The sequence below is a fragment of the Loxodonta africana genome, chromosome 4, assembly GCF_030014295.1.
Source record: "Loxodonta africana isolate mLoxAfr1 chromosome 4, mLoxAfr1.hap2, whole genome shotgun sequence".
Classification (NCBI taxonomy): Eukaryota; Metazoa; Chordata; class Mammalia; order Proboscidea; family Elephantidae; genus Loxodonta; species Loxodonta africana.
In genome coordinates this window covers 144,724,883-144,751,971 of record NC_087345.1, presented here as the reverse complement: position 1 = coordinate 144,751,971, position 27,089 = coordinate 144,724,883, and the positions used below count along the sequence as shown (strand labels likewise).

General features: G+C 37.6%; 1 protein-coding gene across 2 annotated transcripts in view; it reads right to left on the bottom strand.

The window, feature by feature from the left end:
• The window catches only part of RBM17 (RNA binding motif protein 17), a 38,829-nt gene that overhangs the window by 7,336 nt on the left and 4,404 nt on the right, over positions 1-27,089 (bottom strand). For both annotated transcript variants that reach the window (XM_003410596.4, XM_064284829.1), the window contains exons 2-10: positions 21,349-21,489; positions 17,880-17,996; positions 12,641-12,807; positions 10,672-10,769; positions 8,822-8,878; positions 6,991-7,132; positions 4,925-5,076; positions 3,723-3,796; positions 2,896-2,994 (exon numbers count right to left, since the gene is read on the bottom strand). In XM_003410596.4, the coding sequence (XP_003410644.1) occupies positions 2,896-2,994; positions 3,723-3,796; positions 4,925-5,076; positions 6,991-7,132; positions 8,822-8,878; positions 10,672-10,769; positions 12,641-12,807; positions 17,880-17,996; positions 21,349-21,471 (1,029 nt within the window). In that variant the 5' untranslated portion in view covers positions 21,472-21,489. The remainder of the gene's footprint in view (positions 1-2,895; positions 2,995-3,722; positions 3,797-4,924; positions 5,077-6,990; positions 7,133-8,821; positions 8,879-10,671; positions 10,770-12,640; positions 12,808-17,879; positions 17,997-21,348; positions 21,490-27,089) is intronic.

Below are 27,089 nucleotides of genomic sequence, written 5' to 3'. Positions count from 1 at the left end.
TCATGTGGCTTACTCTCAGGTTGTTGTCTGATGTCGTTGGTTCTCTATGTGAAGGACTCCCTTTAATATTTCTTATAACGATGATCTGGTTTTTACCAATTCCCTTAATTTCAGTTTATCTGAGAAAGTCTCAATTTCACTATCATATTTGAGAGACAGTATTGCTGGGTATGTAATTCTTGGTTGGCAGTACTTTTCTTTCAGAGTTTTACATATGTCATCCCATTGCCTTCTTTCCTGCATGCTTTCTGCCAAGAAACCAGAGCTTAGTCTTACTGGAGTCCTGTTGTAGGTGATATTTCTTTTTTCTTGAGCTGCTCTCAGAATTCTGGCTTTAACTTTGCATTTGGAAAGTTTGATTATGATGTATCTTGGTGATTTTCTTTGAAGTCTATCCTGTATGGGGTTCACTGAACTTCATGGATGGAAATCTTCTCATCTTTCATGATATTGGGGAAGTTTCCTTCCAGGACATCTTTAAAAATTCTCTCTGTGCCTTTTTTTTTCTTTTTTGGTCTCCTCCTGTTCTGGAATTCCAATCATGCATAAATATTTCCCTTCATAGCATCCCATGTAATGCTTAGGCTTTCTTCATTTGTTTTCATTTTTTTGTCTAATTGTTCCTCAAATTAGTATCAAGGGATTTGTCATCTATTTTGCTAATTCTTCCACTGTTCCAATTCTATTTCTATGTTCTTCAACTGAGTTATCTATTCCTAATGCTTAATTGTAATTCTTTTGGATTTCCAGTTGCTGTTTCTGTATGATCTCTAATTGTCTATTTGTCATTTTGTTCTTGTATTGTTTTCCTGAATTCTTCTAGGGTTTTGTCTATGTTTTCCTTGATCTCTTTGAGGACGCTATATATATACGCCTTTTAAATTCCTTATCAGATAATTCCATTACCATCTCTTCCTCAGAAAGGTTTTTTGCCCCTTTATTTTGGTCCTTTGGCTGAGCCATCTTGTCTTGTTTCTTCATATGATTTGATATTGTCTGCTCTCTCCAAAGCATTCAAGTGTTATGATTTTGTTTTGTTTTGATAAATGAAAGCAAGCACTCTCTGGTGAGGGAGGGGTAGGACATGCATCTGGGAGTGGCGCAGGTGCTCTCTCTGGTATGGGATGGGCAGGGCAGGCGGCTGGGGCTAGCACAGGTGCTCTCTGAAATGGGGGAGGGGCAGGGTGGGCAGCTGTGAGGTGGGTGAAAGAGAAAAAACAAAAAAGAAGGAAAAAACAGAGGGTGGGGACTCATCTATTGCTCTGTTTGCCCTACCCATCAGGTACCGCCGTACTGCCACTGGAGAGTCACCCTGTGTCTGGGTCCTGATTTCCTCCCTGCTCTGTAAACACTGGGATCCCTGAAACTCTCGTCCTTTTTCCTGTACTTTCTCCCTTTAGCTCCAGTTCATGTCCTGCTCATCTTGCTTCACTCTGGGTATGTCTTCACAGTTTCTCTGCCTCCTATTGGGAGTTCTGTGATGTTGTCTTCTCATGCTCCTCACTCAGGGTCGCTGTTGGTTTTGTCTCAAAATGGCCCCGCTGTGCCAGACTGGTTGACAGGGCACCTCCACCCGATCTCTCCCCATCTGCTGTTGTCATTCAGTTTCTTTTTCTAGTCAGCATTTGATCTAATTCTATCCTTTCATTTGATGCTCAGAGTTCCAGGGTTGTCATCTGTATCTGTTACACTTTGTTTCTTGGGTCTTTCCAATAGAGGGAACAGTGTGGTGCATCTAGCTAGGCTGCCATCTCGAATCCTTCTCTCATTACCTTTTATATTAAGTCTAAATTCTTTTGTCTAAGACCTCTATAATATGGCTCCACTTCATCTATGTAAGCATGTCTCCTTTTAATTCCTAAAATGTCCATCCATTCCATTTAGATGTCTTCCTCATTCTCTCCCAGACACTGTTAATCTGAGTATCCCTTATCCCCCATCCAAATCCTACTCATCCCTTTTAAAGCTCAGCTCACATCTGATAGTATTTACAAAGTCTCCTCTATTTTTTGTTTATCTAATTCTTTTCTCAACTTCTATACTTATAATCAGAACTACCAAGTATAATAACCAAGTATAAAAAAAAAAAAGTATAGCAACTGAATATTCTCTATTATTTTACATGTATTTGTTTTGTTGTTTCTTCAACTGAACTATGCCATCAGTGAAAGCGCAGAAAATGTTTCCTGTATTGCAAATAATCTTAATACAGTATTGGGTATGTAGAAGGTCCTGAATAAATATTTGCCAAATGGCTGAAACCAAAAGCATGTCTAGGTAACTAAACCATTGAGTATACTATGATCAAGGTCTTCAAACATCATACTAATCTGCAATTGCAAAATGAAACATTTCTATTTCTTTACCAGATAAAATTTGAAGTTATTCTTGTCTTTATACTTGAAATTGTTATAAATGAGAAGAATAATTTATCAACATCTACCACTTTTGGTAATAAGACAGTAAGTCATTTAAGCATTCCATATTTTTGGAAACCCTGGGGCAGTTCTACTCTGTCCTTTAGGGTTGTTATGGGTCAGAATCCACTCAATGGCAATTGGTTTGGTTTTTGGTTTGGACAGTATACCACAACCAACAATTGCTATCTAGTTAATTCCAACTCATGGTGACCTCATGTGTGTCAGAGTAGAACTGTGCTCCTAACGTTTTTGATGGCTGATTTTTTGGCAAGTAGATTGCCAGGACTTTCTTCTCAGATGCCTCTGGATAGACTTGATTCTCCACCTTTCCACCAGCAGCTGAGAGCATTAACTGTTTGTACTACCCAGGGATTCACTGACATTATGTATACTCTGCCTCTATACATAGAAAATGTTTTGTCATCTGCCAATTATCACTTAGGTTAATATAAGTGTCATAAGAAAACATTCTTACTTCAAATATTACACATTTTCCAACTTTTCCATATTTTTCACATTCTTCCTTGGTTTCAACTTCCAAGTCTTCATCTACCTCTCCTGCACCAACCATGTTCTATAAACAAAGAAAAATAAATTCAACCATAATTTACAGATATATAACCAAACAACGATGACAAAAAAAAAAAAAAAATCCAAGCCTGTTGCTGCCAACTCGCTTCTGACTCACAGCAATCCTACAAGACAGAGTAGAACTGCCCCATAAGGCTTCCAAAGAGTGGCTGGTGGATTCGAACTGCCAACCTTTTGGTTAGCAGCTGAGCTCTTAACCACTGTGCCACCAGGGCTCCAGATACGTAACAGCTACATATAAATAAGATTCTCTTTCATTAGGGTAAATGATATTAATCCCAAATGACATAATAAAAATTTTTATCCCATTAATATCAAAAAGTTGGTATTTTTTAAAACAAAAATATATTAAGTTTCATAAAATGTTATGAAAACATACATGTAAGCACTAAAATGTATAAACTAAACTGAACGTGTAGCAATTACAAATATTTTTAAATACTCACTGCATGCTTAAATACCATATTTACCCCCCCAAAGAATATATATATATATATACACACATATATATATACACACACACTAGCGAAAAAAGAATTTAAAATCAGTCTTACATGGGACCCATCCAAAGGTATTATTTGCAGAAGAAATATCATTTTCAGTTTTCTTTAACTTTTGTGACATGAGTGGGGGGTGAAAGCATAGGGGGATAGGGTAGGTGACGCACAAAAAGAAAGGTAGGCAGACAGGTTTCATTCTTTTGCTTCTTACCCTTAGTAGGACCACTTTAGTCGGACACTTAAGTATTTCAGTTAATGGATTTGAATCAGATTTCTTGGATGCATCTGTATCAAAACATATCATCAGATGTGTTACAGCACTGAAAAGGGGCACTGAGTCCTAATACAATGACTAATTTAATTTCAATAGCAATCTCTGTTATTTATGTCTTAGAATCATCTACAAGCATCAACACAATCAGTCTCAGCAGAAATGTAGCCTTATCTATAATTAAAACATCAGCTTTACTTAGGTATATAGTTTACAATAATTTCTGGAAGTTTTTTAGTTTCAGCAACGACCTGGCAACAATTTTTGCTTATTTCAATTCCTACAATGATTTTTGCTTATTTCAATTCCTACAACAAAGCCTTGGCTCTGGATAGAAGCATAAGGTCACTAGCTCAGTGTAATAAGCAGCTAATTAATCAGCCACTGGCTAACTTATTTTTAGTCTCACCAATCTGGACAACTGTTAGTTTTCAGTACCAACAGGTAAGGCTGACTGCTGGCTTTCTAAAGCTGTGCGTGACAGGGTTGCCAGCAAAGTTTTCTTCTTTCTTTAGGAAAGGGAGTTAAACTAAACTGACTCAAAATGAACTCAATTTTCCTGCTTCAAATGCTAAACTGTATTTGTTTCATCCCAATATGCTCTTAGTACAGAACAGGCTGTAATAACTGATGAACATAAAACACCAACTAACCGGATATCATCTACGAAAAGATTACTAAGCAACATTAGACCTCACAGAGCAATAAATCTGTAAGAAAATTAGGAATCACACCTATTATGAAAGGGAAGAAAAAAAAGAAAAAAATAGGGAAGACACAAGATGGAGATATATCCAATATAATCACTGAAACACTGTATATGGCTCTGTCCTTCATGGTATAAAAACAACTTTTAACGATCTGACAAGATTCTTTGCCCCATAGGTATGAAATTATTTTCCCGAGGACCGTTTATTTTCTGCCAGTCTCGTCTTTTTTTCTCCCATGGGCCTTCATCTCTCTCTAGTTCTGTTCTGAAAAAATAAAGACGAGCCTCAGGATTCTTGATTTCCACAAAACTGGAAGCGCATCAAAATCAGAATTATCTATTCCATCAGATATAGGGCCAGTACCCTCAGGATGGACCATATTTAACCCTGTTCTCACTATGGAAACAACGCCTCTCTTGTGAGGAGACTTACCTTTCTCTGTAGCGTCACCAACAATGATCTTGCCTCCTCGTTTGCTTGTTTTTTCTACTGACAATGCAGTGCTCAGTCCTTGTTCATGCTTCCCAAGACCCTGGCCTTCTCGGAAGCCATACTTCTGCATGATTTTATGTGCTACTGTACCACTAGCAGGAGGAAAAAGAAAAATATTCCTCGCACTTGTAATCAACTATAGCATAAATTGGATTTTATAGCACAAAATCTCCTTCTGCAAAGACAGTATAATTTCAATGACAGCTTAGATGAATTTATAGATAATTAACTATGGGCCACTAGATGGAAGGTGTGGCAATATTCAGGATGAAAGAAACATAAAAAGTTACTGACTGAAATCCTAAATACTCTGAGGCTATCTGTGAGGGGAAATACTACTTTCCCTAATGAAACTTCCCTGGTTACTACCGTTAGAAACATTAGACTTTCTATGTGTGCCAGTATCTGCATTGGTATATATAGTTTATAATCACAGTTTACTATTAAAAAGTGTGCTTGCCAAAAAATAACCATGAAGTTTCATTTAACAAAATGCATTTTCTATATAGTAGAGTTTCCAATAACAGGCTTTATAAATGAAAGAACCCTCAGAGACCATATATTTAACAGATGAGAAAATAAAAAGGTCCAGATTAGCTAACTAGCTTAAGGCTGACTGGAAACAAAGCAAGATACCTGCAACTCTTTCTATAAATACCATAATAGCTTTCAAACTGCACTCATGGGTCTCAAGGGTGTCCCCCAGCAACCACTGCTGCTTTATACTTGAGGCTCCAAATCCTGCTTCAGTTAGAGCAACTATAACCTACAGTATCTCATGCATTTAGTTCCCCTAAAATTCCATTTGAACGAGCTGTTTTAGGCTGAAAAGACTGAAAACTGCTGAATGGTACCACACTGCATTTTTCTTAAACAGAAGTTAGACTGAGCTCCTATTGAAAAGAAGATTCAGCACAAAAGTCAATCTTTGCCATTAGTAGAAAAATCATATAGTTTCTTACCTAACACCCTCTAGCACACATTTAGGGCAGCACTTTCCAACAGAACTTTGTGTGAAGATGGCAATGTTCTGTATCTCCACTGTTCAATACAGCAGGCACAAGCATACTGACTACTAAGCACTTAAAATAAGACTAGTGTGCCTGAGAAATTAAGTTTTGGATTTTATTTATTTTAATTAATTTAAATAACTACCTGTGTCTAGTGGCTACCATATGAAACAGCACAATTCTAGGGGATGGATACCAAGAAAGCCAGAAACTCCAAATCCTCCTGAAGTGTGGGAACCACAAACATCAACTCCAACTCCTAGCAGTCATCTCTCTAAGGGCTCTAAGAACCAAAGCATATAAGATAGCTTAAGGTGGATCTACTGCACTCAATGGTCTCACAGCGTTTCTATTACAGGTAGCACTCTTCTCAACACCACAAAACATTAGCATAATACTGCTTCTTTTGACAGTTCCCTTGTGGATCAGAGGAATAGGAAAAGCAACGTAAAACATTCTTTTAGCCAAAATGCATGCCAAAATCAATGGGGGTTAAAAAAAAAAAAAAAAAGAAATCCACAAGCCCCAGATGAATGTCAGCCTTAAAATGATTTTTTATATGCAAATTTCTAAACATATTTAAAGTGACTGAGAGTTTTTAATTAATTAAAAACATTTATATCATTCATATCTAATTCATATCAGCTATCTTACTTGCTAAAGTTATAAAAATGTAAATAATTATCAGAAACTGTTCCTACCTAGTGGATACAGTGCTCGATACCTAAATCATCCGCAACACGTATGAGAAGGGCTTATATTTTGCATAAAAACACAAATCATTATACTAGGATATGCACCACAGGACTCGAGCACTGATCTTGATAACGGCAGTGTGTAGTTGAAAACATCAAGTACCTCCCTATAAACCTAAGAATGTCCTCATTTTCAAACAAAGATTATAGCTGCTGAAAGGGCTTTAGAAAGAGCTATTGACAACAAATTTTCTCAAGTCCTTTTTACATTTTCTTAGACACGAACACTTAAAATCATTACCCCATGTTAGCAAGGAAGGAGTTACTAGGCCCAGTTGGAGATCTTGGCCTATCTTGTTCATCATACACCGGGGGAGGAATAGCAGCTTTGGAAGACTGTGATCGAGGTCGCGAATCCTCTTCATAGGGAAAATCTCGGGGTACTGTTAGATAAAAATAAAATAGGCTTACCAAAATAATACAAGAAATATTCTGATCTGCATTCGTATACATCGCTTATTTTGAACTAATTTCACCTACATTTTTGCTTTACCACAAGAAATGAGAAAAAATCAAATTAATTTTATAGCTTCTATATGACTTTTTTTTAGAACATGGAGGTAGAACACTACTTTTGTCATTCTAACTTGGCTCCTAATCTTCCTATCTAAATGTTCTTTCTTCATCTTACCGAAATCTTATTCACTGTTTTCCTGTATGTTCCAAGTGAATACTAGCTCTCTTTTGACTCCCATAGACAGCATAATTGTGTACACCTCTCTTAAGGCTTTTGCCTTACTATCACATCAACCTAACAGACTGTAAAAGTCTTCAAGGTGAGGGGCCATATACTGCAACAGTGGCTCTGAACCCTAGCTATATATTAGAATCACAAAGGAAGCCTGAGTTCCACTCCAGCAACTGGTTTCAGTTGGCACGGACTGGGACCAGGCCAGGCAACAATAATTATTTACAGGCATTTTTTTGTAATACAATACTGTGTTTAACAAATATTTTTTTTAATTGTTAGCCTTTTTTAAAAAAGGATAACACAAGTAGTTTCTTGGGACAGTTTAGGCATGGTCAAACCCAAAGCATAGGAAAATGATCTCGGGGCATAGCAAAGTTCAATTTCAACCAAGATATTCCAGAACAGATCAACGGGAGATGCAGCAGTACAGGGCACGTTTTGTCAATGTGCTTAAATGGATACCCAAGTGCACTGAAATAGAAATAACAGAAAAAATTTAATTAGGAAAGGCACTGCCACCTTGTGGAAGGTCATGAATGTAACAGCCTCTAAACCACTGAGAGTAACCCTGGTGGTGCAGTGGTTAAGAGCTCCACTGCTAATCAAAAGATCGGCAGTTTGAATCCACCTGCCACTCCTTGGAAACCCTACAGGGCAGTTCTACTCTGTCCTATAGGGTCACTATGAGCTGGAATCGACTCAACGACAACCGGTTTGGTGATTATTTTGGTTCCAAACCACTGAGTAAGAAAACTGTAAAACCCACCGCCACTGAGTCACTTCTGACTCACGGTGACCCCATGTGTTAAAGGGAAGAACTGCTCCGTGGGGTCTTCTTGGATGGTGCAGGGCCGAGCAGTGTTTTGTTCTGCTCTACACAGGGTCACTGTGTGTCAGAGCTGACTCAACAGCACCGAGCAACAACAATCTTTATGGAAGCAGATCACCAGGTCTTTCTTTAGCAGCACCACTGGGTACGTTCGAACTGCCAACCTTTAAGGTTAGTAGTCTAACACAAACTGTTTGCACCACCCAGGGACCTTAAACTGGTCTACTGTTTGTTTTAACTTGACTCTGAATGAAACTAATAACCTCAAAAGTGAAATGTTGGAGAAAACATGTGAGTTGCTCAAAAAAAAAAAAACAAACAAAAAAGCAGATCTCACTGTATAAAAACCCCTGCCTCAGAGCCTGGCATGAAAATCTGAATCTAAAATGGTGAAAGGAATAGCAAACTTCCTGACCCACAGCCTTAGGGGCCAGAGCCAAAGAACTGGCTTTCAGGCCATTTCCCTTCAACTCAGGAAACCTGGTTGACTCAAGGTAAAATTTTTCATCAATTGTATCAGAATAAAGGAGGAGAAAAAACAGGTCTACGTACACTCTTTGTCTTTTTCTACAAGAGAAGTTGGTGGTGCAATAGCAGCTCCGCCCATACCTGTGAAACACATAAATTCCATTGATTAAAGGATGGAAACTGTTTCAGATATCAGACTCTCAAGAACTGTGACATACACCATTCACTGTATCACCACTGCCCCCTCAGGAAAAAAAGGCAAAAGGCTTGCTACTGTATCCTTCCTGTTTACATTTAAAAATTAATTACCTGAATCTAGACTAAAGATGTAAAAAACTGGCAACGCCCACATGGACAAAACTTTTTTCTTAAAAGGCATGTTAAGTGCACAGAATACAGTTAATAAACAAACTTGAGGGCAAACAACACGACCCAGAGAACTAGCAGTTACTTAAACACAGTAACAAGACTATTTTCTGAGAGCAGGTTAACCACCAGGCACTTTCATACACATTATTTCATTTAGGCTTAATAACCCTTTGAAGTAGGCATTATTGGTTCCATTTTACAGGTGACAAAATGATCAGAGGAAAGGAGCACTGATTAGCAGAGATGAGCATAAATCCAGATTCCTGTGATGCCAAGCTTTTCCCCACTATATAGCATGCTCCTCTTCCAGGGTGTAAACCACTAGAGCTCAACATCTATTTGGAAATGTGCGTATTTCTGGGTCCTGAAGAATCTGCTACCTGTTGTCACTTCTGCTCATGTTTCCTTGATGGAGAATAGCAAATACAAATGAACCGAAAAAGGTTTAAGAAAGGTCTCTTTCACTTGGTATCCAACAACCAAAGGGAAGGTTTAACAGCGGAGATCATAAAGACCACAGGAATTTTTCATTAGGTAACACCTAACATATGCATTATGGCCAAACAACCAAATAAATAATATAAAAAATAATAAAATATAAGTTTTAAAAAACTGATTACAAAACCATACTCTATGGGGCAGGATAAAATGTTTCACAAGCTACTCTAAAGCTACTGTACATGCATCATGATTAATGGGACTGAACTACAGAAAAGACTTAAGGGGAAACATTTTTGAAATACTTCCTAAGATTTTTTTTAACCTTGTCATTAAGACCCAGGGTGATTTCTGACTGATTCTGAAAAGGAGATTTGCTTTAATAAATTCACTATAAAAAATTCAAGGTGACTATTGGAAATCTGCTACTAATCAAGTTAAAATATGATTATCAATCCAACAAGCACAGTATACACAATGGGTATAATGCCACTACTTCCCTAGTATTAACTACAAGTTCAGTCAAATAGCAACAGTATTTTGATTAGAGGCTTTATAGTTCCTGTTAATGTTTAAGGAAAAAAAAAAAAAAAGCCCTTAATATAGAGTCCCCACCTCCTTACAAAAAACGGCAGCAGATTAGCAAACTGGACAGATGAGGCTACAAATACTCAACCTATATACTGGATTCTAAAATAAGTGAATAAAAACCAGTTATTTTTTATTAACTAAAATAATAAAATGTTTACCATGGACCTGTATTATACAAAGTACTTATCCCCTCTGTGCCTCAGATTCTTTACCCTTAAAAAAATCTCAGTTCAGTGCTTACAAAAATGCAGCTGGACACAGAGAAGAGGCTAATACGACTCTGCTTCAGGTAAAGAAAAGTGTGTGTGTATATTTTAAGCTATCGTCAAGGTATCCCATAAGTAAATGTTAGAAAGTGGTTGTGACGCTCAAAGGAGACTATATGTGAAGACACAATGTAAACTAATTAAACTGTTATGCAAGTGTGGATTGCTGTGATACCCAAATCAACGTCAATTGAACTATTCACCAAACTGAATATGAAAAACAGTGACATTATCCCATGTCTAAATCCTAAGATTTGTGTGGTGTCTTACTTCTTTTCCTCCTCTCTCGCTCATAATCTTCATCTTCATCAGAATCTGGATCCGGTCGCCTTGAAAATCCACTAGCTTCATGTCTGTCTTTACGCCTCCTGTGATAAGGAAATTAATGTTCATCAGAGATGAACCAACATAGAGATGTGCACCCAAGGACTTCACCTTATTTTCTCTTGGCTAGAAAACATTTAAATTCTCTCTTTCAGACAAAGAGCCCTGGTGCCATAACGGTTAAGTACTCGACTGCTAACTGAATGGCTGGTGGTTTGAACCCACCCAGTGGCTCCTTGAGAGAAAAACCGGGCTATCTGCTCCTATAAACATTGCAGCTTAAAAACTCTATGAGGCAGTTCTTGTTTGTCACATGGAGTCACTCTACGGCACCTCTTCCAAACGAAACTATTATTTTGGAGTTGAGGGGAGAAACAACTAGTTAAAGACTAAAGTAGCAAAGTAGGAAAAGTTAAGAAAGATTTGGAAGATAAATTGAATAAATCTAATAGGTACATGAGAAAAATGCTTCCTTGACATTTACCTTTCAATTTTAAAGCAAATCAACACAGGATAATAGGTTAACAGTCTCAATTCTCTAAAACATGCTTTAGTCATGAAATAAGTCAAGAAATAATAGGAAGCATTACATTAATATTTGATAATACTAGTAATTAATGTCAAATGTTTTTAAAAGAATACAAATAAACTCCTATTATCCATACTTTCCATAAACATAAATAAAAAGATGCCTCAAGTTTTAAATAATTCTACCTGCCTCAAAAATAGTGAAGTTAAGAACAATATTTTAAGTATTTTAAATAATTGTGATCCTAGTAGAGTCACAGCATGGGAAAAAAAGAAACAACTATTATTTAACATCAGGTTTCTAAGTTATTTTTCTAAAACTCACCCAGAATTTACAGTTTAGGTTTTCTGAGTCTATACATGAAATTTGTTCTGGAGTTTGTTTTCATGCGGGGATGTAACAACTAAAAATTCTTAAAAAAATAATTTGATCCCTTCTGTTGATTGCTCAGATCGACCATAAAAACTAACTTCGAATAAAAATCCATGTTTGGGTTAAGACTGTTAGAATGAAGTATGATCCAAATGTCAAGCCAGTAGCTCTCTGCCCTTCTTCTATCCCAGCACCTGCTGGCTCATTCTAGAAGTGAGTCTTAAGACTGGGGCTGGAGGTGCTCCATATCTATTTTGTTGAACACACAAGTACTGAGAACCCCAGATATATATGTCAGTATCACGGCTAAGAAGTTTACGCAGAATCAGCTCAACGCAGATAAGCAGAAAACAAGTACAACACGCACCACAAATACGCATATTTACAATTTTTGATGACGAATTACATGGACTCAAACTAAAAACTTAACTGTCATCAAGTAGATTCCAAATCATAGCGATCCTATAGGGCAAAGCAGAACTGCCCCACAGGGTTTCCAAGGTTATAAATCCTTACAGAAGCAGACTGACATATCTTTCTCCCAAGGAGTGGCTGGTGGGTTTAAACCGCTGGCCTTTCGGTTAGTGCTAAGGCTCCAAGGATTAATAAAGGGTATATTATTTATTTCAAGTTACCACAAATAACGAGGTTTTTAGGTTAAGTGATGACTTTATTTTTAAAAATGAAATGACGACTCTGTCCATAAACCCCTGATTTTTTGCCATATGCTATGATTTTTTTTTTTATGATAAAGCCTCAAGTGTGGGAAAGATGGATGAAACATCTGAAGCCAAGCGAACAAGTAACTCGAGTACACAACACTGTGATAACTACATAAAAACATTTCAAAGATAGTTCGCTGTCTTAGCTGACATATTTTTTACACCTTCTTGGTATTTGTAGTATTTTAGTATTTGCTAAACTTTGCCTAACAGACAGCACTGAAGTTCATTCATTAATTCTGTAATGATTATTTCAAAGGCAAACTATCTACAAGTCCAAACAATATCTTACTTTTCTCTTTCTTCTATTTCTTTTTGTCTTTCCAGCTCCCGCTGTCTTTGTCGTTCCTCTCTTTGGCGCTTTACTACTTTCTCATAATCATTAGGAAACATAGGATCATATTCATCAGCCAAGGGGATCAAAACTTCTCCCGCAGAAAATCCACTGGGAACAGGATCCTGAGGAAGAAAAAAAGTCAAAGTAAATACCACTGTCATGTCTTAGAATTCTGTTCACAGAATTAAGATCAAAGAATATGAGGGTTAGATGGGGCCTTGAAGATCATCTATCCGCCTCCTTTGGGTTATCGATAAACAAACGCCACGGGAGGGTCAGTGACTTGATATAGTCACATACCTAGCAGGTAACAGTAGAACCATGACAAAGATCCCACCTCTTAGTTTAACACTATTTCCAAAATATCCTATGGCATTTTCCTGGAATTCCCAATAGTCACAACCACCTAAATTTAAGACACTAATACTTTTAAGCAATATATTTGATTATTTATAGTAAAGCACTAAATATTTTTATATATCTCCATGAAAATTTAAAAACCAAAACCCATGAATAACACAATCATTCTTGTAGTCAGTCACCATTTAATGGGTTAACCGTAGATTTCGATTATATGGAGATAATACAGTAAAATATTTTTAAAAACCATTCTCTTGCTCTTTTTAAAATTCTCTGGAGCACACATCCCGTCTGGGGAAGGCTGCCTGTCCAGCACTGAGTCTGGCACAGGCAGAGAAAACTCCCGCCACATCATCGATTTTTAAAGGTCTCCTAATACCAGATTCAGATGACAACATTTTGTATTTTTCTCTTCTATACATTTAGATACTGGGGCTACTCTTTAAAAGAAGTAGCCTTAACAAAGAATCGAGAAAAACAAAAGGGAGAGACAGAGTACAGCTGACTAGAAAACACGTGGCTAGAAATGGGGCTTTACCCTAGGTTGGCAGCCTTGATCTAAATATAGTTCTGGCAAGCCCTGATCCACTTCTTGATCTAACATTTCCTAAACCACCGTGTTTTTTTCTGTTTGTTCTCTTAGTATAACTTTTCCTCATTATCTATAAAAACAAGATGACTTAATTGATCTACATAGATACCTGAACAAGTACAGGCTAGGATTTAGTGTCCTCGAGTACCCAGTCTACACCACTCTCAGGAGGTACACTGCCAAACAGTACCAAAGGCAAGAAGGTTGTTTGTAAAACGTATTTTGTATGTGAACATATAACTGATATGATAAAGACACCTTATGTTCAATAACAACAGGTATAAATCTAACAATTCCTGTATTACACTGCTCAGTTTGCCATTTTGCATTATAAAACAAACTATTTCCTTATAACTAAAAATCAGGACACCTTATGATCCGATGAATAAAGGCAATTAGAAAAGTAACTATAATCACCTCCTAGGCTCTGTCACTGGAAAAGTTATACAAATCTATTTAACCAAGGACTCCCAAAGGGTAGTTATAAATTTGTATTCACATAAAAAACACTTTTAAAACTGAAAGGCACATAATAAGACTTCTTTTCACTTATTAAAACTAGTAAGAAACAATCATCCAATTACATACTACTACTGTCACAAAGTGTACAACAGAAAGAACAAACTGTCAATATGAAGATTAAGTCATCATTTCAAATCTGAAATGAAACAACTTTTACTGTACAGACCTGCTAATCTTAGTAATAAACCATGCTTTTCTAAAAGCTAAGAATAACTCAGTTTGACTAAAAAAAATTTAAAATGCTGAGGAAGGTGAGATAAAACTCAAATGGTCATATATTGTAGGTCGTACAGTATACTGACACTACTCCGCTGGAAATGAGGTGGTACTAGAACACGTCGGCCATAAAAACAATCTCTTAACACCACCTCAGAAAATCCATCCTAAGGAAATAATGCATAGAATGCTCTCTGTAGAGATGTTCATCAGACTGTTAACCCCCCCCCCCCCAAAAAAAACATTGTTAGAAGGTTACAAATAAGGACAATGTAAAAGCAGATCTGGATGGTTCTACAGTCAGGGGATGCCTGAGTAAGTTATGCCACATTCACTTACAATTAAAAACTTAGATACGCAAAGTATGTAACTGCAGTGCAATGGACTGTTTCTTTGTGGCCTTTCTTGCCATGGTCTTGTAACTTCCACCCACGTGACTGGGCAGGGTTGTACAGATAGGGTAATTGCAGCCCACCAAAGGGACTGCTCAGTTTTTGCTATCCCTCTGGGCTTGAGGTGAGCCATCCTAGAGGCAGGAAGGAGAGGATCCCACCACTACCAAGGAAGAACAGCCAGGAACAGAGTGTGTGTCCTTTGGATCCTTGGACCCCTGTGCTGAAAAGCTCCTGGAACCAGGAGAGAGAGAGAGAAAGGGCTGTAGCCCTAAAGAAGGTGAGAAGCAGTGGCAAGAGAGACTGGAAGGAGACCGTGCGGTGGGCTTCCCAGCACATGGAGCAGAAAGCTGTGTCTGGGGTGCCTCTGGGGACTTACCGGCAGGGGTTAAAACAGCTTTGTAACACTTGCCTCAGCAGGGCAGAGGCCTGGAGCCACAGAGAGACGTGCCTGTGAGCACAGCTAAAAAGAGGCTGTTGTGATGAAGAACTGTGTACTGAACGCTCCGGAGCCTGAACTGCAACCGGTTATTTCCCTAATAAATCCCATAATCGTGAGTATTATCTGTGAGTTCTGTGTGGCCACTACAATGAATTACTGAACCCAGCAGAGAGGTAGAGAGTGCTGTGGGAGGGATAGTTGGTGTCAGAACTGGTAAAGATGGTGGAAAGAGAAGGCATATCTGACCTCCGTCTCACGAGAATTAGCCTCGGGCTGTTCATCTTGATTCTCCTTCCCCCTTGTGAAGTTAGAGGAGGTCAGACATTTTCCCCATGCCTTTTTAGGTACTAAAGTCAATTCATAATTACAGATGATTAACCAGCTTTTGATTAATGTAGTGAGAAAAAATTAGGCTGAAAATTTGAGAGGAAAAAAAAAATTTTTTTTAAATTGTACTTCAGATGAAAGTTTACAGAACAAACTAGTTTCTCATTAAATAGTTAGTACACATATTGTTTTATAACATTGGTTAACAACCCCATGACATGTCAACACTCCCCCTTCTCAACCTTGGGTTCCCTATTACCAGCTTTCCTGTCCCCTCCTGCCTTCTAGTCTCTGCCCCTGGGCTGGTGTGCCCCTTTAGTTTTGTTTTATGGGCCTGTCCAATCTTTGGCTGAAGGCTGAACCTCAGGGGTGACTTAATTACTGAGCTGAAAGGGTGTCCGGTGGCCATACTCTCAGGGTTTCTCCAGTCTCTGTCAGGCCAGTAAGTCTGGTCTTTCTTTTTTTGGAATTTTGTTCTACATTTTTCTCCAGCTCTGTCTGGGACCCTCTATTGTGATCCCTGTCACAGCAGTCAGTGGCGGTAGCTGGGTACCTTCTAGTTGTACTGGACTCAGTCTGGTGGAGGTCGTGGTAGATGTGGTCCCTTAGTCTTCTGGACTAATCTTTCCCTCGTATCTTTAGTTTTCTTCATTAACCCTTCTTCCTGAAGGGGTGAGACCAGTGGAGTAGCCTAAATGGCTGCTCACAGGCTTTTAAGACCCCAGATGCTACTCACCAAAGCAGAATGTAGAACATTTTCTTCATAAACCATGTTATGCCAATTGTGCTAGATATTCCCCGAGACCATGGTCCCCATAGCCCTGAGAGGAAAAGTTTTAAATGACTAGAAATCAGCAAAAGACACCTGACTATGGGATATCTTTTCCTCTTGACAGACTATTAGCCTGCAGGAGCATCACCGAGAACTGAGGAGCTAAGCTGTGGCCTACCTCATAATGAAGGCAAGGTGGGGAGCAAGCTGATTGCAACTCAGAAGAGACAAAGCTGTAAGGACAGAGAAACTACAAGAAGGGAGGGACATGCAATTGGGACTGTGTCTCGGCCTGATTTTGGTCCTCTCTAACAGATGGGGGAAGGGAGGAGTACCTCGCTAATACGGTAAAACCTGCAAAAGCCAGAGCCCATGTAAGGCGGACACCTGCCATCAAGGGAAAATGCAAGTATTTTTCACTAATATAGAATGACAGAAAAGGGGTAAGACTGCACCCTGTCAAAAGCAGAAAATTTGTGAGGCCCAGAAGAACAAGGCAGTCCCATCAAGTTCCAGCTCTCACAGGTTTCACTGTACCTCATTTAGCCTACTTTTAACTATGATTTTGATTTATTGTTTTCCAGAATCTCCTCATCCTTACTAATCCAAGTTTATATAGAGAGTTGGCCATGTCCATTTGTTTTTTAAGCATATCTAAAATCTTTATAATAAAGGTTTATTGTTGTTAGTTACCATCAAGTTGCCTCTGACTCATGGTAACCCCTATGTACAACAGAACAAAATGTTACCCGGTCCTGCACCATTGTCATGATCGTTGGTAATCGAACATCGTTCTGTTGTAATCCACAGGGTTTTCACAGGCTAATTTTCAAAAAGTAGACTGCAGACCTGTCTTCCTTGTCTGTCTTAGTCTGGAGGCTCTGCTGAAACCCATCCACCATGCATGACCTGCTGGTATGTGAAATACCAGTGGCCTAGCTTCCAGCATCACGGCACAATCCACCACGGCATGACAAACTGGCAAGACAAGTGGTGGTAATAAAGGCTAGGGTGGTGGAATTTTTTTTTAACCCCTTTATTTTAATCAATAATAAAACAGTAAGTACTAACATCGCTTATGATAGCAAAAATTGGAACTCGCCCATATACCCAATAAATTATAGTACATCCATACAATGGAATTCAATGAAGTCATTAAAAATGATTATATAGCACCATATTTTTTTTTACATAGACAATCACGATATATTAAGTGAGAAAAACTAGTTGGAGAATAGAAGGTGGAAGAGGCATTGAATGGAAAGATATTCCAAAATACAATGTTTTTAATTTCTGGAGGGTAAGATTGAAGGTCATTTGCTTTTCTTTTTGTGTATTACTAGTTCCTGGTTTTTCTTTAATGGGCTTATTTTATTTTAAATAGGTGTTTTAAAATTGATAAAAATATAAATTAAGTTGAAAACGATACTGACCAGATTTCAAAGGACTATCTGTTAAGAGTGACTAAGTGGCCAAGGCTATATACACATAAAATAAAATTTACACAAAGTGGAAGAAAGCATCAAGGTAAAGTTAGGTGTACACTGTTGTTTCACGTTATACAGGCTTACCTTTAGCCCAGCTGCTACATGAGGTGGTGTGTCCACAATTTGCCGGTCATCTGAAGAGCCGCCTCGTTTTAGGTCAATTACTGGGGCAAGGACTGTACTCTGTTTTGTCCTTTGGCTCTAAAATTAAAAAAGAAAAATGTACTGAAGCTTCAAATTAGAATTCAAGCTACTTGTTAACCAAGATTACTTTGGTCTCTGTAACGAACCTTTAAGGCATGAGAAAATCATAATCTCAAAACAGCTTTCAAATACAATTATTGGTGTAACTATATAGCATTTTCTTTAAACTTTTAAAACATAGATTTCCTCCACTTTTGTAAAAGGTTTACAGTAAACTTGGTCACTTTTAAAATAAATTTATATATGATGGATTTTGACCAGTCATGAAAATCTATAGCACATTATACTTTGTGTGGCTTGTTCACAATGAATAGGTATATTTTTATATCCTGCACAAAAGATACTTGTGGATTAGAGGTTTTTTCCCTCCTACTAGGATATAAAATCCCGCCACCTTCTCCCATTTTATTATGAACGTACAGAAAAAAACTTGAGAGAAAAATGATGATTTATATACTATTTGGCTATTAACATTTTACTGTATTTGCTTTATCCTACAAATACATTTTGTGGTGAACCATTTGCAAAAATGTTGGCAATATCATGACACTTCACCCTGAAATACTGCAGCATGTATCTCCTAAAAACTATACACTCTCCTACATAACCATAATATTATCATCACACCTAATAAAACCAACAACTCCCCGTGTCATCTCCTATCCAGTTCCATGCTGTCCTCTAAAATGTTTTTAAGATAGTAATTTTTTTTTTGAACCAGGATCCTACCAGTTTCTGTAACGCCCTCTGGTTTTAAATCTCTTTAGTCTCTTAATTCAGAACAGCCCCTCTTCCCTGCGGAGCCATCACCATCATCATCTTCATCTCCTCCTTTCTTTTCCTCTGACATTGTTTTATAAAATGTTGTATATTCTAGATCTGTCTGATTATCCCTGGCGCTGTAGTTTAACTTGTTTCTCTACCCCTTGTAATTCCTGAAAACTGGAAGTCACGTGTAAAGGCTTCATTAGATTTCGTGGAAAGCTTTTTGGCAAGAACACTTCACAGGTGAGAGGGTATACGTCATCCTGTATCATAACAGGAGGCATGTTAGGTTGTTTAGAAGCAATGCTAAGTTTGACCACGTGGTTATGGTGGTGCCCACTAGATCTTCTGATTATAAAGGTATCATTTTTGGGGGACTTTAAATGGTTATAAATTTTCATTGTTATTACAAAAGGCTCAAGAATAAACAATGTTTATAAATTTAAGAAAACAAAATTTAATCCAAACATCAAATATATAATTCACAAAATAAACACCAAGTTTAAAGGACAAGGTTGGGGGTGGACTATCAGAATCACTTATTTTTCTATTATTATTTTTTTGAAATCAGTATTTTTAAAATGGACATACAGATAAAACCGTAGCTTTAGGTGAAATTTTCAACTGTGGGTAAAGTTTGTCTACCAAATATTTTACAGAAACTTGGTTAGACCAACCTATTATTCTAAGTAATTGATTAACTAGTTAATTTAATTAATGGCCTAAGAGAATCAATACATCTTCACTTTCCTTCACACAAAAAAAAAACAATATTAACCTTACATAGCATTCTTTAAAAAATGTTAAAAAGTCACCAGAAGTGACTTTACAGGCAAATAATTAAAAAAATCAATCTGAACCTCAAGAGATTTGCTAATAGCTGAAATTAATATACTGGATAAGTAAAAAGATAAAGCATAAAGCAGATACTGAAGAAGACATGAGAGAGACTGGGTAGGTTTCATATAAAAACATAATTCCTTGCCCATTAATGACTAACTCTTTGTCATGTGAGTAAAATAATAGTAGACAATCCATATGTGATCCATAAATTATTTATATTCAGCTTTTTAATACATTTATATTCTGGAGGGATTTATTTTCTCACTTGTATTTTACATAAGCTGGTTTTAAACCTATAGTTTCTAAATAAACACTGACTAGATCGGAATCGACTCGACAGCACTGGGCTTTTTTTAGATAGAAAAAGTGGTTGAGAGGTACACTAGGCAGGAAGGAATAAATTATCTAGGATTTTTAAAAAATTAGCTGCAAGTAATCCACAAATCTGGCAATTTTTTAAACTACTAATTAAGAATTATCCCATGTAGTTTTTAATACCGTATATTAACAACTACTAATCAACAGAACTGACAAAACAAATATAAATTTTAAGAGTGTTGTTTAACTTTTGCATATCCTAATCCTAAAAAAACCTCTACAATACTCAACTACCGGAGGAAAAAAAAATAATGATGCAGTAAAGGAAAAAAAAAAAAAAACATAAAAAATTATTCATTATAGAAAATTTCAAACAGAGAGAAAATTAAAGAGAGTAACTAGATCTCACCCAGCTTCACCAATTATTAATGCACTGTCAATTCTGTTTCATTTACATCTCCACCCTCCACCCTAGACTGGATTATTTTGAAGTATGTTCCAGAAATTAAATAATTAATAATAATAATCAATAAACATTTCAATGTGCATCTCTATAATAACTTCTCAGCCTTTTTTTTATTATACATCCCTCACAAAGAAGACCTTTAATAAGATGTTTCCTAGCTGCCCTACCCTTGAAATTTTCATACCACAGATACACTGTAGATCTGTACTTTATACATGGAAAGAGTTACGTTTTTTTTCACCCCCTATGGAGGAATTTTCACCCTCTTTGGAGGGACATCACTTCTGTTAAGGATGCATGCTCTAAAATAAAAGGGCCCTTAAAATAACAACCCAAACACCATTCTCATTTCTAAAAATATCTGACAATATTTTGATATTCTTAAATATCCAGTCAACAACTAAGTTTTTAATGTTCTACATGTTGAATTATTTCAAGTATATTGCCAATGCCCAACACGTATACGAGGGGGATGAAAACAATTACTATCCAGACTACATGTGCCTGACATATTCACAATGAATCTGACCCATCAACAGTGCATACACAGCCAGAAGCTTAGTTATTACTACGGAACTACACTTCTCAAAGTGCTGCTTACAAACCTCCTACGACAAACCAACAGGAACGCTAATGCAGACCCGTGGGGCTTTATCCCAGAACCAAACTTCACCAGAGTATCAGGAATACGGTTACACAATCTGCATTTGAAACAAGTTCTCAGGCAATTTTCAGCATACTGAAGTCCGAAATCTACTACCATTGCTAGAAATTCCCCGGAAGATTTTTATTCCCAGGAGCTGGAAGGAGCAAACTGGCCTTAAATGCTTCATTCTTCTCTACCCAAAGCCTCTCTCCCTATAAGCCCAATGAAAAGGCAGAAGGGCAAGTTAAACCAAATTCCTTTGAGCCCTGATAAGAAACTCGTCCTGTAGAAACCCCCACGCTCCAGGTTACCTTTGCTTGAGTGAGGGCTGCCTTCTTCACTTGAAGCTGAGACTGCAGAAGTTTGAAATTTTTGGACCAGCCTTCTGTTTTTGAATCACTGGTTTCCACCCCCAGGTCATCATACAGGGACATCTTCTTTTCAATTTAATGCTGAAAGACAAAGAGAACAGGGATTAAAAATACAAAATACAGCAGAGATTTCCAACCTTTCCATGCTAAAGTAACGTTGTATCAGGAAATTTTAGAGGTAAAAGGTATCATGAGAGGTTACAGTCCAGGTCCCTTACGGAACAGAAGCCAAAACTCCCGATATCATCAGTGCAGTGCTCTTTCTAATTACATGAAGCTATACCCATGTTTTTTTTATTTTTTATACCCATGTATCTTTTTTTTTAAATAAACCTCTAGAATTAATTTTTCTATCCTTACAGATCATGTTGTCAGGTGATTCATGAGTGAAATCCTTCTGTTCTACAGCATATGATTAGGTAAGAGGGAAGTTCTAGATTCAGAATATTATTAATCACATACACCCAAAATTTTAAAAATTCTATTTTGTCTCAATAGCAAAAAGTAAAGGCTTATAAAATACCAACTACCAAATTGATATATTGCAATTAGCTACAATTTTATTAAAAAAAAATTTAAACATACACCTATGCATAAGGAAAAAATGACAGAAATGATCTCACAAATGATGTATCTTTGAAAATTATGATTATGGGGGGAGGGGCAGCTATTAAATATCCTGAATTCCTCGTATCTCACCAAATAGAATTTATAATCTTTATTGACACTGATAATAAAAAGATAATTAACAATCTACACGTACATGTTCAATATATATTCCCAGAAAAGAGGAAAACATGATAATGAAAACAAAAACAGTAATACTTAACTGCTAACAAGTCCTTGTTATCCAGGCGTGTTAACTGCAAGGTCTGCAAGGTCTGCAGTAGGCATCATTAAATCTCAAACTTTACAAATGAGGAAAGTGGGGCTCAGAGAGAGTAATCTGCCCAAGGTTATAGTAGGAAGCCCCTTTTCAAACCCTCAGGCTAATTCCTGAGCCCTTGCTAGTAAGTCCCTGTTGTTGTTAGGTGCCCTCTAGCCACCTGACCCTGTGTACAACAGAACAAAATACCGCTGGGTACTGTACCATCCTCACCAGTGTTATGCTTGAGCCCATTGTTGCAGCCCCTGTGTCAGTTCATCTCTTTGAGGATCTTTCTCTTTTTTGCTGAGTCTCTGCTTTACCAAACATGATGTCCTTCTCCAGGGACTGGTCCCTCCTGATAACATGTGCAAAGTACATGAGATGAAGTCTTGCCATCCTCACTTCCAAAGAGCACTTTGGCTGTATTTATTCCAAGACGGACTTGTGTGTTCTTCTGGCAACTCGAGGCTTATTCAATATTCTTCGCCAACACCATAATTCAAAGGCATCAATTCTTCAGTCTTCCTTAATCGCTGTCCAGCTTTCAAATGAGTATGAGGCAATTCAAAATACCATGGTTTGGGTCAGGTGTGCCTTAGTCCTCAAAGTGACATCTTTGCTTTTTACACTTTCAAGAGGTCTTCTGCAGCGGATTTGCCCAAGCAATACATCATTTGACTTCCTGACTGCTCCTTCCATGGGCACTGATTGTGGATCCAAGTAAAATGAAATTCCTAACAATGTCAAACTTTTCTCTGTTTATCATGATATTGCTTACTGGTCCAGTTGTGAGAATTTTCTTTTCTTTATGTTGAAGTGTAAGCCATACTGAAGCCTTCGATCTTCAATCAGTGCTCCAAGCCCTCTTTGCTTTCAGTAAACAAGATTGTGTCATCTGCATATTGCGGGCTGTTAACAGATCTTCCTCCAATCCTGATGCCACATTCTTCTTCATATCGTCCAGCTTCTCAGATTATTTGCTCAGTATACAGATTGAAAATGTATGGTGAAAGGAATACAAGCCTGACACATGCCCTTCCTGATTTAAACCACACTTTATCCCCTTGTATGTACAGGTTCCTCATGGTAACATTCTTCGCAATGTTACCCATAATTAGTTATGATCCACACAGTCAAATGACCACCTTTTAAAAAGCTCAATATTCTGAAACCCATGAACGTGACCCATTTCTCAAAATAAACTCTAAATAAATGCTTAGAACAGGTAGTTCCCAATGATGAAAACTTCCAAAAGTCTATCAATTACAAGGTGCTCAGAAAGCATTTTCCCAGAGAAACTGTAATGTACAAAAACCTATCTCATCTGTGTTCTTTTAGGATAAGGACATACAGAAAAAAAAAGAGGAATATTTATTTTTGCCCCCCAAGTTAGGTCTGACTTCGGGCAAAAATTGGTATATTACTCCCTTTCGTCCCTTCTATTAGTGATATTCTAAGATTCTGCACCTCAACACCTTAGCTGACCTTAGTTCCACAGTATGTGTGGGTGGGGTGTGACAGGCAAAGGATAGCAACTTTTATTCCCTCAGAATAGCTGCTCTGATTTTAAGTATAATAACTCCCTTCCTGGAAGTTTAACCAGTTGCCAACGAGTCAACTCAGATTCATGGCAACTCCATGTGTGTCAAAGGGTTTTCAATGGCTGATTTTTCAGAAGTAGATCACCAGGCCTTTCCTCCAAGGTGCCTCTGGATGCAGCTGATTCTCCAAAACTTTTGGTTAGTAGCTGCATGTGTTAACCATTTGTACCACCCAGGAGCTCTGCTGGGAGTTTAGTGCCCACTAAACTGGTCCTGCTTTCCACAGTTCCCTCCATTCCTTTATTTCTGAACCCTCAGATTACCTAAAAGGACTGTTTTCATTTTTAAATGAAAGGCTCCAAGGTTACAAAGAAGCAGGGTAAATGAAGGCAGAGCACCAGGGTACTGGGGACTGACTGCTATAATGAATCACGTAAAATTTGAGGAATGCCCACAGTTCTCCTCCCTATTAAGGCTCTGCAACAACTCACCAGCTCAGCCAATAGCAGCTCTGACAAAGAACTCACCTAGCGAACATTCCAACAGGGAAATAAATGTCCACTGCCTTCAGTGCCTAATGAAATGAAAGTTTTATTCAGGAATTTGGCAATGCCTTGTGACATTACGCTTGATTCACTGAGGGTAAATCAAGGAAAGGTAATGGATTTAATTCCTTCACTATGGCTGAAATATGACTTTGTCTACAAAGTGTTATAAGGACTTCCCCAGGAGTCTACTTTAGAACCCATTTTAACCCACTCTGCTGTAAAACCCTGGTGGGGTTAAGAGCTTCAGCTGCTAACCAAAAGGTCAGCAGTTCGAATCTACCAGGTGCTCCTTGGAAACTCTATGGGGCAGTTCTACTCTGTCCTATAGGGTCATTATGAGTTGGAATCGACTTGACAGCAACAGGTTTTTTGGGTTGGGGTAAATTTCATGCAAATCTAGATCTAGTTTGTTACATGTGCTGCTCTATCTTCTAACTCAAAGCAATATCTGACCCAGTGCTGAATAGAAAATTTGGCCAAACGCATAGTTAATACTCTATTTCCAAATAGAAATCCATCTCTTCGGAAATTTTTGGCCAACAATTACTCTGGCCAGAAGGAAGACCAATGCGCCAAACAGCTTCAGAGGCTTTCACACACTGTTCTTCCAACCTAGTGTTCAAACTAATTGCTCATGTCCAGACACCCATCCTTAAACCTTAAATTCAATCTGAAAAATTAAAACGAAGGAAGGCTGCTATTTAATTAACACTAGTACATCTCTCAACCAAGAGGGTAAACTCGGATAGAAACAGTTTCCCAAATTTTGGGATAAAAAAGAAAATCAAGCAGTTTAAGGAACTTTGCCTCCAATAAATCAAGTTCTCCCATCTAAGAATTCTGTATTTAATGAATATTTCAATACTAAATTCATGAGGTTTTGTAAGAAACCATATTTCCTCTGATTCTACTTCATTTCTAAACTAGAGAAAGCTTGCTGACAATTCCATTTGATTTGCCTCACTGCAAGCTTTGGAATTCATTATACTGCAAAATTTTATATTCATTTAAAGTTCCTTGTTTCTCGCCTCAAATCCTTAAAAAAAAAAAATTTAAATATTAGAAACTGATGTCACCTTACCAGCATCTGCTAAATTTTTTTTTTTTTTGGTAACAGGGCTAATAAAATCAGATCTCTGTATCACAGTAAGTACAAAAGGGCTTTCTCTGTTTTTCTTTTTAACTTCAAGTTCAGAGGACTGGATTAAACATAATAAAGGTACACTCTCATCACCCATCCATGGGTACATGCCCAGCTTTTACTTAATTATTATACTCCTACAAGCACCTGTGAATTCACTACCAAAAACAAGAGCTAAGAGCTTGACAAGAAACCACAACTTAACCATATGGCTCCCTTCTTCTCCTCCACATGATATACACCCAAGGCAAGCATCAGTATGATTCCTATTCTCATCATGCCCTCGCTTTCCTCCTTTTATACAGTTTTATTGTATCCATTCCCTTAAAAGTGTGTATATTTTTATTTTAGCTGTTCTAAGCATTTATGAATATACCACCATTTATTCATCCATTCTCCCTACTGCAGCCAGCAAAATGGAACAAGTCTACTAACGAGACTCCATCGAGGTCTAAACTTATCCTAATTAATGCTGAGATATTACTTAAATGATGTAATACATTTATTTCATGAAGTCTGGACCCAGGTAATAAGAAACAGCACTTTCAAACATTTAGATATACCGTAAGAAGCCAGAATCAAAGGTAAATACGAACCAAACAGCTCTTTCTTACAGCTTCTTTAAAATACTTATTCACAATTTACTTCTTTTTTATGGTAACCAAAACCAAACCAAACTTACTGCCATAGAGTCAATTCCGACTCAGTTTACAGTAACACCATCCTTCATTTAACACATCTTTCATATGTGCTCCATTTTTAATAACAAACAAAATTCTGTCAGAAGCAAGAATGATGACTTTTCCAGATTCCACCTAAACTGGCAAAGTATTTTTTAAAACATGAGCAAGTGGCAGAAAAAGAACACAGGAGAGAGAAATCTCAGAAGCATCTCACCTACTCATCTTTCAAGTGCATCTTCGAAGCCTTTAGTGACTGACTGCCTGATTTGTACCCCTGAACATAGCTGAGTCCTAACAACTTTAACATAGTATACATACCTACTGGTTGACAAATGTCTCCTAATATACTACAAGCCCCTTCAAAGTGGGACCTGTTTCTGTGTTCATCTTTGCATCTCTAGCTTACCACCATGCTTGGAACATTTTAAGCACGTAATAAATATTTTCTAAACGTATCAGTGAATGGGTGGAAAATATTAATGCACTTATTTAAATAACATTACTATGAAACAGTCAGATCTATAGATTTACCTTTTATGGACATAACTTACAGTAAGTGGAATTCCGTAAGTACGGTAAATTTTCCACTACCCATTGGTCAGTTTGTTGTACTACAGTGGCTTGCTTGTTACTATGATGCTGGAAGCTATTCGCAAGCATTTCAAATACCAGCAGGGTCACATATTGCGGACAGGTTTCAGCAGAGCTTCTAGGCTAAGACAAACCAGGAAGAATGGCCTGCAATTTACTTCCAAAAATCAGCCAATAAAAACCTGACGAGTCACAAAAGAACACTGTCCAACTTGCTTGCTTTGGATACAGTCATCAGGAGGGATCAGTTGCTGGAGAAGAACATTATGTTTAGTGAAGCAGAGGGCCACCAAAGGTGAGGGACACCCT